General features: G+C 38.0%; 2 protein-coding genes across 2 annotated transcripts; both read left to right on the top strand.

Annotated features, from left to right (window-relative positions):
* The first annotated feature begins 739 nt into the window (after positions 1–739).
* On the top strand, positions 740–2,930 carry srp9 (signal recognition particle 9). The gene is made up of 3 exons (XM_058612655.1): positions 740–922; positions 1,084–1,152; positions 2,119–2,930. Exons 1-3 carry the CDS (start codon positions 851–853, stop codon positions 2,236–2,238), a joined length of 261 nt encoding a protein of 86 aa, XP_058468638.1. The 5' UTR covers positions 740–850; the 3' UTR covers positions 2,239–2,930.
* Positions 2,931–5,257: 2,327 nt separating this feature from the next.
* Positions 5,258–13,571, top strand: ephx1 (epoxide hydrolase 1, microsomal (xenobiotic)). Its single transcript, XM_058614252.1, has 9 exons — positions 5,258–5,378; positions 9,545–9,739; positions 9,815–9,995; positions 10,084–10,302; positions 10,930–11,059; positions 11,249–11,463; positions 11,601–11,709; positions 11,794–11,916; positions 12,771–13,571. The coding sequence occupies exons 2-9, from the start codon at positions 9,557–9,559 to the stop codon at positions 12,970–12,972; spliced, it is 1,362 nt and encodes a 453-aa protein (XP_058470235.1). The 5' UTR covers positions 5,258–5,378; positions 9,545–9,556; the 3' UTR covers positions 12,973–13,571.
* Positions 13,572–13,712: the final 141 nt, after the last annotated feature.

Below are 13,712 nucleotides of genomic sequence, written 5' to 3'. Positions count from 1 at the left end.
TAAAGTTGTAGTTGTACGTTTTTTGGACCTTAAATGCAAGTACACTCTGCTCTCTTGAGTCTATTAAACTCTTTTAATTAGTCAACTACAGCAACCCATGTGCTTTGTCTGCCATCTAGTGTATAAAATATGGAATTACAAATGTAGACACCTAACATGAAAACCTGTTGGGGTTTTTTCTACTCACCTTTTTTCATCTAGTTTTAACTATTCAATCTTGTACAAAAAAATGGCAAATTTAAGAAAATAACTTTTTACTCGCTAAAAAAAAACAAGAAACAGATTGTTTTTACATTAGGTATTACTTTCTTTTAAAGTAGGTAGATATCGATTATGTAAACTTTCAATTCAATTCAAAACTGCAATAAAGGTCAGACTCGGTCAGATAATAGACGGGACATATGTTTTATGTATTGTATATTAACAATGTTATGTTAATATTGGCCACTAGATGGTGACATGTAAGAATTAATCATCAAAAACAGCACAGGAAGACGCCTGTAACTTTTTCAAAATAAAGCTTGGTCGCAGTTAGAAAGGCTCTGACTAGAGGCCAAGTGTATATGTAGCGCTTTTGTATGTTTTATTACTGTTAAAAATAAAAAGTATATGTTAATGTGACCTTTGTTATTTATTTTACCAGAGGACGAAAGTTAGAGACGAGACCTAAAATATTAAATTGTTTGAAAGGCCAACCCGGAAGTACTTCATCACTACGCTCTCTTCACTGTGATTGGCTGTGATGTCGCTGCTGCTGATGTGGTGTTCACTGTACTGAAGGCTGCGGACCGGAGTCCACGATTCAAACTGTTTTTTCGGTCGAATATCTGCCCTGTTGTATATAAAAACAATGCCTTACTATCAGACTTGGGAGGAGTTCGCCCGCGCAGCAGAAAAACTATATCTGACAGACCCCATGAAGGTAAAACATGTTAAACTCGTCCTACAAGCAGAGTAGTATGCTATCTGGGTAGCCTGTTAGCCGACTAGCTCAGCAGCTACATGGCTATGCTAACTGTGTAGCTCTGATTTGTTTTTGAAAGTAAAAAGTTGTGAAATGTATTGACTGGTGTGTGTTTTCAGGTCAGAGTGGTCCTCAAGTACAGACACTGCGACGGTAACCTGTGCATGAAAGTGACGGACAATGCTGTGGTAAGTCCCGGGCTGTGAACATGGTTGATTTGACCTGCTGTTAAGACATTGATTCGCATTTAACTTTTTAAAACGGATGATATCTTATGACGTCACTGTGGCTTCTGGTAGATTTATTGAAAATGAGTTTGGTTACTATTTTATGGAGAAAAAGTGTTAAAAAGTGCTGTTTATTACATGGCCACGTAGGTTTATCTAAAGCAGGGGTCTCAAACTTAAATGACGTGGGAGCCACATGAGCTTCAAGTCTGGTCAGGAGGGTCAAGTGAACAAAACAAATCCAATGTTTGGCGATATGATCTTAAAATGATATGATATAGCAGTCTGCGACTATATTAAACATTATTTCAAAATAAAAGTCTTTGTGTTTATACAGAACAATGTATAGTTCACAATTAAACCAATAAAATGATCAAAAATCCATCTAATGAAATTCATTGAGGGGCCACGAGATCTTAAATGTGGCGAATGAAATACCAGTTGCTAGTTTTGTTGTCTGTCTAAATTCATTTGTACCAGTACCCACAATGCACCAGCACATGAACACAGTGGACTAGTTGCCAAGAAAACAAAACAATAGTTTTTATAGAAACATGTTTTAGCTTTTTTAGCTGGAAGAAAAACATGTTTTTGCATGCTTAGAAAAAGTGATGGATCTAATAAACTGACATTTACAGGTTCAGTAAAGTTAGGAGCCAAAAATTAGGACAGCTGATTATCTAAATACACAAAAGGACAAGATTATTTGGGGAGGGGGGGCATAATTCTGGATGACAATGCCAGGACTCATTTATGCTCAAATTGTGAATGAAGCAGTCACCACATGTCTATTGAGAAGAATACCTAAGTATTTCATTGTAAAACACAATATGCATGTTTCTTTTTTATAAGATAATGGAAGACTTATTTTAATCCGATGTTCACCTTTACCCCCCTCATGTTTTTTTCTTTTATTCGTCTCTCCAGTGTTTACAGTACAAGACAGATCAGGCTCAAGATGTGAAGAAGATCGAGAAGCTCCACGGGAAATTGATGCGACTCATGGTGTCCAAGGAGACGCACACTGGCGCCATGGAGACGGATTAAAAACTCTGCTCTAGTGGCACTCGCCCTCTAGAAGCACCTGGACTGAGTTCAGAGGACACTGATTGTTGAGCGCACAGTACTATCAGAGTACGATGTGGAGTCTTGAGAGAATCTGACCACCTACATTCATTTAATACCATCAGAGCTGTGATGTAAAGGTTTACTATATATATTTTATCCTCTCAGGTTTTCTGTTAATTACAAAACATTCTTAGTCATCACATCTCTCTTGATATTCTTAGTCAGGCATTTTGATGACATCTCTGATGGTATTAATGTGAAGTAGGGAAGGCTGCCGGGAAAGTTAAGGGGAATATAAAGATGGGAAATGCGTCAGATTTGGGAAAACGTGGTTCAAAAATGTACAAAATGATAAATCCTCTGCTGCGATGAAGCAGATTTAGCACCTTTATTTCATTAGGTGTTTGTCTTTGATTGCCTTTACTTATTTATAAAGGGGATGAAAAGGATGGACATGGAGGCCACAGCATGTCTCATCTATTTACACAAGTTGTTTTTTTTTTTCTTCTTCATGGACTTGTGCCACCTGAATGAAGCAAGACCTTCTGATTTCCCAACAAGATTGTGGAGAAACCTATGATTTCTAAAGAGGAACCTCCACACACCTCAAAATGCCATCTCATATACTGAGAATAGTTGTGTTCAATAAATGCTCATTTACCCCAGAATAATTGGCATCTCTCCTGTATTTGTTACATGCCAGTGTGCAAAAAATACTAACGTAAAATGTTTTCAGTGATTTTTTTTTTTTTCTTTTTGAGTGATGTTTGTAAAGCCTATTGTGTCGAGAGTTCAATATTCTTTAAAAGATCAAGTGTCGTAGGAGCAAAGTGAGATTCAAGGGTTAAAAGTAGGAGAGTTATCGACAGTGAAAAAACTTTTCTGCTCAAACTTGCTTGAAACTTGACTTTAACAATATGGGGGACCTCCACCACATTATCACATCAATTTACAAGCAGTCAACACTAATGTGCAAGTTCACTGTGGCCTACTGTAATATATTATTTTTTAATATTTTATCATATCCAAAAAATGTTGCAATGTAATTGTTCATATTCCATTGTGTAGACTGTGAAAATACAGTTATTTCAGCAGGATATTAAAATTGCCACAGTAAAATCAGTTCAAAATCACCAAAGCAGTAGTGACAGAATTGTTCTACAATAATATGAAGTTTGCAGAAAACTATTTAATTTCATATATTTATAGAATTTTTGCTAACAATTGCTCATTAACATGCATAAACAGCACACTAGCCCTTTATTAGTAATTATTAAGCACATTAACACCTTATTCCACCTCTATTAAGACATGAATTAAGATTTTTCCTGATTAAAATGTTAATACGTGCTTAATAATTACTAATAAAGGTCTGGTATGCTACTTATATGCATGTTAGTAAGCACCTAGTTAATGGTGAATATGTGTTCCCTAATCTAAAGTGTTACAGAATTTTTAATATCCCCTCTTATAGAAAATTAGTGTAAAGAATTAGTTGTAGATATTTACTTGCATATTTACTGCAGGAATATGATGAAAACATTTTTTTTTCAATATCCCCTCATGCAGACAAAAATGTGAAAATACAGTGATTCAGTCTGAGTGAGATGATCAAAAAAGCTGCACTATAATAGTAGTTGGAGACATGTTCTTCAAAAATATGGCAGAATTTGCAGAAAACTATTCGATTTCTAATTTGTATGTATATCCTAATGCCTGATTAAGTTCAGATAAAAGGGATAACCCTGTCAGTTCAATATTTAATTTACATTTCTTTACTTAAGCTGTAACAAAAGCCGGTATAGTAACTCATGTATGTTTACAAATGAGAAAAAAATCTTTTATTTTATTGAAGATTTTATTTTTTTAATGAAAGGCTATAGAAAAATCTATAAAATAAATAGATTTTTAATCAATTAAGTAAAAGGCACTTATTCATATCAGAGATACTTCACAAAAACAAATATTTATTTGCAATTTCAGTCCATTTATAGCCTGGCTTGTTTTACATTACCAGCAGCAACATGTTAAGTTTGTTTTTAAACCAGACTGTTGAAGGTTGTTTATTCTTCTATGGACATGAATGAATGTTTTATATGCCCAAGGCAAGTTTGAGGTTTTGCACTCAAGTGGTTCCAGCCCTATACCTGGCAGACCGGAGCTTCTGTGTACAAATGGGGGATTATTCATCTGAGAGGGTCCCCCTTACTTGTGGTGCACCTCAGGGCTCTGTTTAAGGGTCCATCTTATTTTCTTTGTACACGCTGCCTCTGGGATCAATATTTCAAAAACATGGTGTATCTTTCCAGGGACTCTGTTCAGCCCCTTACTTGATTTTATTCATGACTTTAGAGCATGGATCTAAATTATCTCAATCTTAACGAAAATAAACAAGTAATTGTGTTTGCTCACCCTAATCGAGTGGATGTGGGTGCTTTGGGTCCTCAGGTCCTCATAGACCTTTGGAACGAGTTACCCATGGAAATGAAATCTGCCCCCACTTACTTTTAAACACCCACCTCTTCTCCTTAGCCTTCACTTTAAGGATAAGAGTAGTCAACCCAGAATACTTCCATCTAGATTTTATTACTTATATTTGATTATATTTTACTGTTTTACTGTTGTGTTTTTATTGATTTTGTTTTATACCTTTTATATTGCTGTGCCTTTAACTCTGTAAAGCAGAGATATGGGACATCCTTGTCTAATGTCTCTATTATTGGGGACATTCCTGCATTAAGAGAAATATGTCATTATAAAACATTCTAATTAGCACAAGAGCCGATAGTTAATAATCATTCAAGTGTTATTGGCCTCCTTATCTAGTTTCATGAGATCCTTATTTGGTTTTGGTAAAAGAGTTAACAGCCCTGGTTTCATGGTAGAGGAGAGACATCGTCCTCTATCACGTTTGTTCGTGTAGAGATAGTGTGGCGAAAGTGCAGCTTAGGTGACCGCTGTGTACGTGAACGCACCACACCCTCGTTTTCTACTCCTTTTTTCCTCACTTCACTCGGCCAGGGCGCAAGGAAGGAAGGAAGGCAGCACACATAAATAATCGATCGTGACCAGTACAGCAGCTCTGTCTCTTCTCAGCCGTGCAGCAGCAGCAGCAACAGGTAAAGTAATAAAGTCGACCGTGTCTTCTAGTTAAACGTAATTATTTTACTATCACTATCATCTTATATCTGACACAGATACTGTTTATATAGTTGCTGCACTCGTTAATAAATAAACAGGATAATGGTTTGGAATGTAGGGCAAAGGCTGACTGACAGAATACTGACCTCCAAATTCTTAAGGAAAAGGTGCAATATGCAATGTTTAGCTAGCACGCGCGTATTTAATATATAATATTGCACAGTTAGTTCACTTTTGAGAGACTAAATAGATGGAAACACGTCGATTTCAATAAGCGCCCGTTACATAATACAGTGTACTTTAGCTAGTCAGTACAGAGTATATGGTGATTTATTTGACCTGTCAAGTGTCGAGTTTTTGCTAATTTTAGTCGAAATGAGTCGATAGCAGCTAGTTTAGCTTAGACAGCTCGCGCCGTTATACTGAATAATAACAGTGGTGTTGTTGGTGACGCAGACTGTTCTAGAAAGCAGCAAACAAACACGTTTTGTTTCAGGCTAAACTCTCATGTTGACACTGCGTGTCCTTTGTATCACAGTGTTACTGTAGCATATGCTTATTATTATTATTATTGTTATGAAATCATTTATTTATTATGAAAAGACAAGCAGTGATTAATTTAAAAGTTGTGGAAATGTGCTGTGTGTGCGCGTGCGCGCATGCTGGCCAAATGTGTGTAAAAGGGACAGTTCAGGTTTTATGGTTTTTGTGTGTGCAGGACTCTGTATGCTATTGACACGAGTAAAGACTGGTTTAGTTGCTTAACAAACGTTAATTATACACCTGCTTGTATGTTATCTTTAGAATATGTTTGCCACGCTACCTTGCTATTAGAGAACCTTTTCAGACTGGAAACTGAAGTTTCATATGCTTTGTTAACTGTTAATTCCCTGAACTAAAGCCCGTAGAGAAAATAAGTGATTTTGTATCACGGCACACAGAGGTTGTTGATCCACCACTGCCTCTGAGGTTCTATTGTGTCACTTTGTGACTTTGTTCAAATTCTTTATTTAAACTGGAACCAGAATCAGATTTATTGCCAAGTAAAACTTTCACAATGCAAGGAATGGGTTTTGGTCGTTGGTGCAAGAAAGAAACAAGAGCCAAAAAACTGTATAAATATTAGAAATGAAGATTGAATGAATATAATAAAATAAAGACCAGTGTGCCATCATGTACAATATCAAAATGAAATAAAAACAAAAACTGTGCTGTATGGATACTGTGCAAAATGTCAGAAGCAGAGTATAAGGGACACTGTACAGAATGTGCAATTAGCAGTTGGAAAGCAGTGCAAAATCAAGAGTATGTATGTACTAATGTAAGTAGTACAATGTAAGTCAGAGGAGGACCCTGGCCTGATTGAGGAAGCTGGCAGCTGAGGGGAAGATGTTCTGAGTGACAGGTAGAAATACATATTTTCTCAATGGAATTTGGTGCAGGAGAGTAAGTGGTTTACAAACTTCACTTTACAATTGAAAAAGGCTGTCAAATGGCGAGATAATGCATATTCTTCATATATATATTAGACTTTCAGCTGGAGTACATTGGATTAGATGAGTCTTTTGATGTGGCTTAAACAGTTTTTCGGTGTATTTCCATTGTGGTGGCTCTCCTGAATGACTTTAACCACTTTTTGTCGTCACGCAGCTCTCAGGAGCTATAGCAGAGGGGCCTGGTCAGCTAGTACTTTACTAAATCCTCTCAGTGAGGCCACAACCACAGCAACAGTGCAACACTAACAAAAACTCCTTTGTGTGCTTCCATATTTATCTCTACACTCATGACTAAAACACTCACTCTGTCTGTGGCCCAGACTCAAATGACCTCATCCTGATTTATTGACTACTTATTTACTTAGAACAAAAGATCCAGTGTTTTTCATTGTTTATTATTAGTTTAATTTAGGGATGCACGATAAAACTCGATACATTGCCATTTCGAAGACATAATTCTCCAACTGTGGAACAAATGTTATTTTCCCATTGAAAAGAAACAAGCATCCCACAACATGACTCTGCTAAAATGCTGTTGCATGTGAGTGAGTATCACATCGGCTCATCCCTACTTTAGCTATTATTGGTCACATTTGCACAACTTTGCCCCAGATGTGTGATTTACGGTGGCCTGAAAGTGCCAACCATTACAAAACTTGAAACAAATTTACAAATACAGAAACAAATTAACAAAACTTGAAACAAATTTACAAAATGGGAAACACTTTTACAAATACCAAACAAATTAACAAAAGTTACAACAAATTTACAAAATGCGAAACCCTTTCACAAATACTGAAACAAAAGCCACAGTCCTTACGGAAAGTGATTGTCCCAATTGCTGCGAGTGACCCGGAAATGATACTTGAGATTGATATTGATATGATATTTTGTAAATTTGTTTTGGAAAATGTAAATTTGTTTCAGAAAATGTAAATTTGTTTCAAGTTCTGTTAATTTGTTTCTGTATTTGTAATACTAGTTTGCACTTCCAGGCCACCGTAGTGATTTATTTAAACAAACAATTCACTTGTTTCTACAACTTTCACCCAGAAGCAAGATCTTAAATTATCTCATAACGATAACTATAATTAACCATTGACTTGTTTGACATTTCTTTTTATCATAATACATCACCCAGCCTTGTATTTGAGTTTTTTTATTATATAAACAGAGATTGTTTGATAAGGAAACACACCCTTTGAGGACATAAGGTCCCACAATTCTCACCGTTAGTGGAGGAAGAACTTCAGACCTCTGTGATAAAATGACACATATTTATCAGAGCAAAGGTATCCACTTCAGTGATTATGTAACAGAAGTTTGGAAACACCACAATGAGTTCGCTTAAGGTCAACAAGGGTAAATGTGTGAGAGGCTATATACACAGTATGATCAGGGAAGTGAATATGAGTCACTCTGACAGGGTTATTCTCTGCAGAGCCGGACAACCTGACGTAAGAATGACAATCTTAGCACCTTCAATCAGTCAATCAGACATGTATGCCTGGCAGTGGCGGATGGAGAAAATTTTTTATAGGGTGGCAAAGGAGTGGCAAGAGGTCAAGTCAGGGTGGCATTGGACGTCCTCAGTGCAGTATAAGTTAAATTACAGTATCAGCCATCTCTTTCAGGAGAGCTTAAGATGATTATTGTGCTGTGCATCAAAACATCCAAAACATATATCCACATCTTATGCTTTTGCATTTCTTTGACTCTGACCCTCCTGTTCTCTCCACTTGGAGAAAAGTGGATACATTTCTCCTCTTTTAAATGTTCTTTTCATTGTGGCCTGCAAATTGCAAGTGTCCAGATTTGAACATGTTGGTGTTAGAATCCTTATTACATTACCATAAGAAGCCTGTAATAATATGAAGCCAGACGTTTTTCATCACATGCACACAAGTAACACAACCAGTTATATTTGTACTTATTATTCTCACTGTATTTGTTTGTTAATGTTTGACAGTAAGGATGTAACATCATGGTTTAATTGTGCAGCCTCATTGCTGCGATATAAATCACACAGCACTGTCACGGAAATGAGTCACTTACGTATTGAACTGTGATCGTCCAGCGCCTTTAACATACATTCTATTCATTACTAATTTGGTTTGAATTTAACTTTGTGTGTTAAAATGTCACCTGGAGAAACCTGGAGGTCTCAGAGCAGGAGGCAGACACGTATTTGATGCAGGGCTGTAACTAAGATTTCGAGGGGCCCAAGATTATATTTACAATTGTATTTTTTTGGGTGAATTAATCCTTTTTTTCAATGCCATGAGAGGCTTTTGGACATGCAAGCAAGTTGTTTTACAAGTATAATTTTAAGGACATTAAAGTTGAAGGGGCAGCTGGGATGGCAAGGCTCTACAGTAGGGGGGCAGTTGCCTCCCCTTGCCCCCCTGTAGATCCACCCCTGATGCCTGGATGGAAGCCTTTTTAAGTAGAATACATGAAAGCCTGATTAAGCTAAAGGGCATTTGAAGGACTGTGAGGAAGTTTGAGTTTGAACTGAGACTAAAGCTCTAGTTGCTAAACTGCTTAAGTTAAAACATTTAAAAAAACCTTTATCTTGAATACTTACCTATATATCTTATCTCACCATTTGCCTTAGCTCTTTGTTTCTCCTTCCATTTTTCTCGCAGACACTTAGCACCATGTTCACAGCAGTGCTGGTTGGTATTGTGCTTGGAGGACTCATCTACTTCCTGGTTCAGAGGAACAAGAACCAGGTTTTGAAGGTAGAGGATGGCTGGTGGGGAGCTGGAGCACCCCCTGATGGCGAGGAGGACGACACCATACGACCATTTAAAGTCAACACCAGTGATGAAGAGCTGGAGGTTAGATTTTCTCATTGTTGAGTAGACTTTGTTGAAGACAGTGAGAGAGTTCACATCACCTCTCTTTTCCACCAGGACCTGCACAGAAGAATAGACCAGACGCGTCCTGTTGCTGCTCTGGAGGACAGCCAGTTCCATTATGGCTTCAACTCGCAGTATTTGGAGAAAGTGATCTCTTACTGGAGAAATGACTTCAACTGGAAGAGTCAAGTTGACAAACTCAACCAATTCCCTCACTTTAAAACCACAATTGAAGGTGAGGCTTGACACACACTCTTAAAACATCCACGATGAAGGCTTTGTCCTCTCTCTAAGCAGCTGTGGCTTATTCATCTTCCATACAGGCATTGATATCCACTACCTGCACGTGAAGCCCAAGAAAGTGCCTCAGGGAAAAACTGCCATTCCTCTGATCATGGTTCACGGCTGGCCTGGTTCCTTCTATGAGTTCTACAGGCTGATCCCACTGCTAACAGAGCCTTCAAACCCAGACGACCTCGTGTTTGAGGTGGTGTGCCCCTCCATACCTGGATATGGCTTCTCTGAAGCGCCGCACAAGAAAGGTGAGAGCATGTGTGGAGCGTTTCAGTCTCTGGTGCCCAGTAAAGTGAATTAACACGCTTTAGTTGGAACCAAAGCAGGTGAATTTTGCTTTTTTTACACATCTGTTGAATAGGAAGTTTGATACTGGTGCGTTTACATTAATATTCTGCAATGTTTGCGGACTTTGGTCCCCACTGAAGGCCCATTCATACTCCATTTTCTTCAGTTTTACATCCATCTTAACCAAACGTTATCTCCGTCACTATCCTACATACCTGTAGCTAATTTCTGTAAGGTGACAAAGTCGGAAGAGATGTTTTTATCACTTTGTAGGGCCTGTAGTATTTTGTGCATTAGTGTTATTTGGTCGTCCTTCATCTTGTTTATAAGTATATCAGCAAATATTAAACTTAAACTTTACTAAAGGACTTATAAATGCAAATTAAATTGTCAGAAAGATCGCAAATTACATACTTTTTCCCACATTGTTAAGCCCTAGACTGGAGGAGCCTGGGATGAACCTACCGGCCTTCAGTTTCTAAGATGACCCGCTCTTCTTATTCAGTCACTCAGTTGATTCACGCTGACATCAAAATACAGGTTTAAAGAATAAATGAAGGTTCTAATGTGTGTTTGTGTGTGAACAGGCTTCAATACAGTTTGTGCAGCAAACATCTTCGTGAAGCTCATGAAGCGTCTGGGCTTCCAGCAGTTCTATGCTCAAGGTGGAGACTGGGGTTCATTGATCACCACCAACATGGCTCAGCTGGAGCCCCAGTAAGAAACACACAACTGCTTCCTCAACACCTGAAAATCATAATTGTACCTAGAAATGTTGCTGTATATGTGTATAACACCAGACCTCTCGTTATTTGTGTAGTCAGTATTTTTGTGTGTTTTGTTTAATGCACATGCTTCAATGCTTCAAAGCTACATTGCCTTGTTTCCCTGTCTTTTTATACCCAGGACAGTCAAGGGCTTGCATGTAAACTTTGCCCCAATCACAAAGCCTAGCATACAAACGATTTTGTCCATGATGTTCGGCCGCTACTTCCCTAATCTCTTTGGCTTCAATGACATGGATGTCAAGGGCGTCTTTCCTTGCAAGGAGAAAATGTTTGTGAACGTCATCAGAGAGAGTGGCTACATGCACATCCAAGCCACCAAGCCTGACACTGTGGGTAAGGACAGAGAGGCCATTACACTGTTGTTAAGAAGAGTCTGAGATACACATGCAGTGTGATTATGCTTCACCAATTTACACCCCACAGCAAATGCACTGCACGCAATTGTTTTTATTGATCCAATTTCCTTTCAGGCCGAGGACTGAATGATTCTCCCGTGGGTCTGGCGACCTATATCCTGGAGAAGTTCTCCACGTGGACCAAAAGTGAATTTAGGAACCTGGAGGATGGAGGACTCACCAGGTACTAATTCACAAACAGGTGTGCATAGCCGAACTGTAATGTGCAATAATATTAAATCTTGTATGTTTCTATCATGTGTTGTAGGAAGTTCTCTCTGGATGACCTGCTGACTAATGTTATGATCTACTGGGTTTCTGAATGCATCATCCCATCAATGAGGTTCTACAAAGAAAACTTCAGCAAAGGCCTCAACGCGCCACACACCAAGTGAGTGACAACGACCATCTGGTTTCGCTAAGGCTAATCCATACCACAGTTTTCAAACCAATCAATCAGTGTGTCTACCCGTGTAAACAGAGCACGTATGTTGTCACTAATGAGGCAAATGTGAAAGTACAGAGCTTTTTGTTGACAACTGACAGTCAAGTCGTGACTGATGAGAACCAATCAGGAAGCGAATAATCGGTAACCGCGGTAACTTTGTTTTCAGACTAAAACTTAGTCATATAGTTTTGAAACTTCAACGAAGCTAGCAGCTAGCATTGAGATTCAGGCTGGATATGGAACTTATGTCTGACTTGTGCGAGTAGCATCCAGCTGCAGCCCCAGAGAACAACACCCTGGCATGACGGAAGTAATTAAAAAAAAAACAAAAAAACTTTGTTTACACACCGAAACAGAGAATTCCGCAGAAGAAGAAGAAGAAACAAAGAGAAAACTAGAAACTAGCTTGGCCTATATGAAGGAAGAAAGAAGGAACTTTTGCTGTTTGAAGCAAAACATCAACCAATTCATATACAATAGTGAATATAAGCCATAACGCACAGCACCTTTAAAAGTGTTTAATTACAATAAATAATAATTAAAGCTATACAGAACCTTCAACGTCTTAAAAAATGGTTACTGACATGTCGTATTTTTACAATAAAGGTTTTTATTTTTTATTGTTTGAACGGTAATTACTGTTGTTTAAGTTTATTTGTCTAAATAAAGTAAAAAAAGGCAACTTCCATCACACCAGGGTGTTGTTCTCTGGGGCTGTGTGTGTGTCATTGTACTTATTGTAAAGAAAAAACTCTCTCTTTTGAAACTGATATGAATCCATCGTCATCTCTTAAAAGGATACCCGTCGTGGTTCCCTCTGGGATCGCCTGCTTCCCCGACGAGCTTGTGTACACGCCTGAATTATGGGCCAAGAAGAAGTTCCAGAATATTGTGAGCTTCAGTCACATGGCCCGCGGCGGCCACTTTGCTGCCATGGAAGAGCCTCAACTGATGGCAGAGGACATTCAGAAGTTCATCAAGATCGTGGAGATGAAATAGTGGAACAGATGGAACAGGTGAATGACCTAAAAGTAACAAAGGCACACGATGAGAAGCTTAATGGATGAAAACAAATAAAAGGTGAACCAAAGGTTGACACACGCATACAGTGTATGAACATATGAATGAAGCACTGTATATTATATAGTGTATTCATACTTCTTCATGATTAAAGCCTGATTTATACTCTGCCACAGACATTACATATGTTTTGTGTGTGATTGGGTCTGATTGGGCTGTACTATACACTATACTACTAATATCACATTGCTGTAATGCAAGTTTGGAGCTGTGTGGTTACCATGGAGACAACTGGAGTATAAATTGAATAAAAAAAGTTTTTGACAAAATCATTTAGTTTGTCAAGTATAAATCAGGCTTAAGTCGGTATAATGCAGTGTTTATACAGAAAACATAAATGTTCCTGATTCTGCTCTTTTAACTCATATAAAAAATAAAAAAATATATATTTTTTTTGCAGTTATTGTAAACAACTCTTCAGCTTCAGGTTTGTACACCTGTTATATAGCCAGCCAGTTCACTGGTATCGAACACATTAAAACATATTAAAGTTTATAAAAAAACAAAACAACAACAGATACCGATGCATCTATTCATTAATTCTCCCTGTGATCTTTTATTGTGTGTCTGACTTCTTCATAACAAGCTTTGTAGTCCTGGGAACAGTTTACTAGCAGCTGCAGATGGGAGGTCAGCGGTTACTCGCTGTTACAGTGTTG

This window comes from Solea solea, chromosome 17 (genome assembly GCF_958295425.1).
Source record: "Solea solea chromosome 17, fSolSol10.1, whole genome shotgun sequence".
NCBI classification, from domain to species: Eukaryota; Metazoa; Chordata; class Actinopteri; order Pleuronectiformes; family Soleidae; genus Solea; species Solea solea.
The sequence above is the reverse complement of the archived record's forward strand: the minus strand, read 5'-3'. Positions and strand labels throughout refer to the sequence as shown.

Bases quoted from the DNA above. Each gene is read 5' to 3' on its own strand.
- srp9 (XM_058612655.1), top strand. From the start codon at position 851: ATGCCTTACTATCAGACTTGGGAGGAGTTCGCCCGCGCAGCAGAAAAA. The intron at 923-1,083 runs GTAAAACATGTT...GTGTGTTTTCAG, and splicing joins ATCTGACAGACCCCATGAAG to GTCAGAGTGGTCCTCAAGTA. The intron at 1,153-2,118 runs GTAAGTCCCGGG...TCGTCTCTCCAG, and splicing joins AAGTGACGGACAATGCTGTG to TGTTTACAGTACAAGACAGA.
- ephx1 (XM_058614252.1), top strand. From the start codon at position 9,557: ATGTTCACAGCAGTGCTGGTTGGTATTGTGCTTGGAGGACTCATCTAC. The intron at 11,060-11,248 runs GTAAGAAACACA...TTTTATACCCAG, and splicing joins ATGGCTCAGCTGGAGCCCCA to GACAGTCAAGGGCTTGCATG. The intron at 11,917-12,770 runs GTGAGTGACAAC...ATCTCTTAAAAG, and splicing joins CTCAACGCGCCACACACCAA to GATACCCGTCGTGGTTCCCT.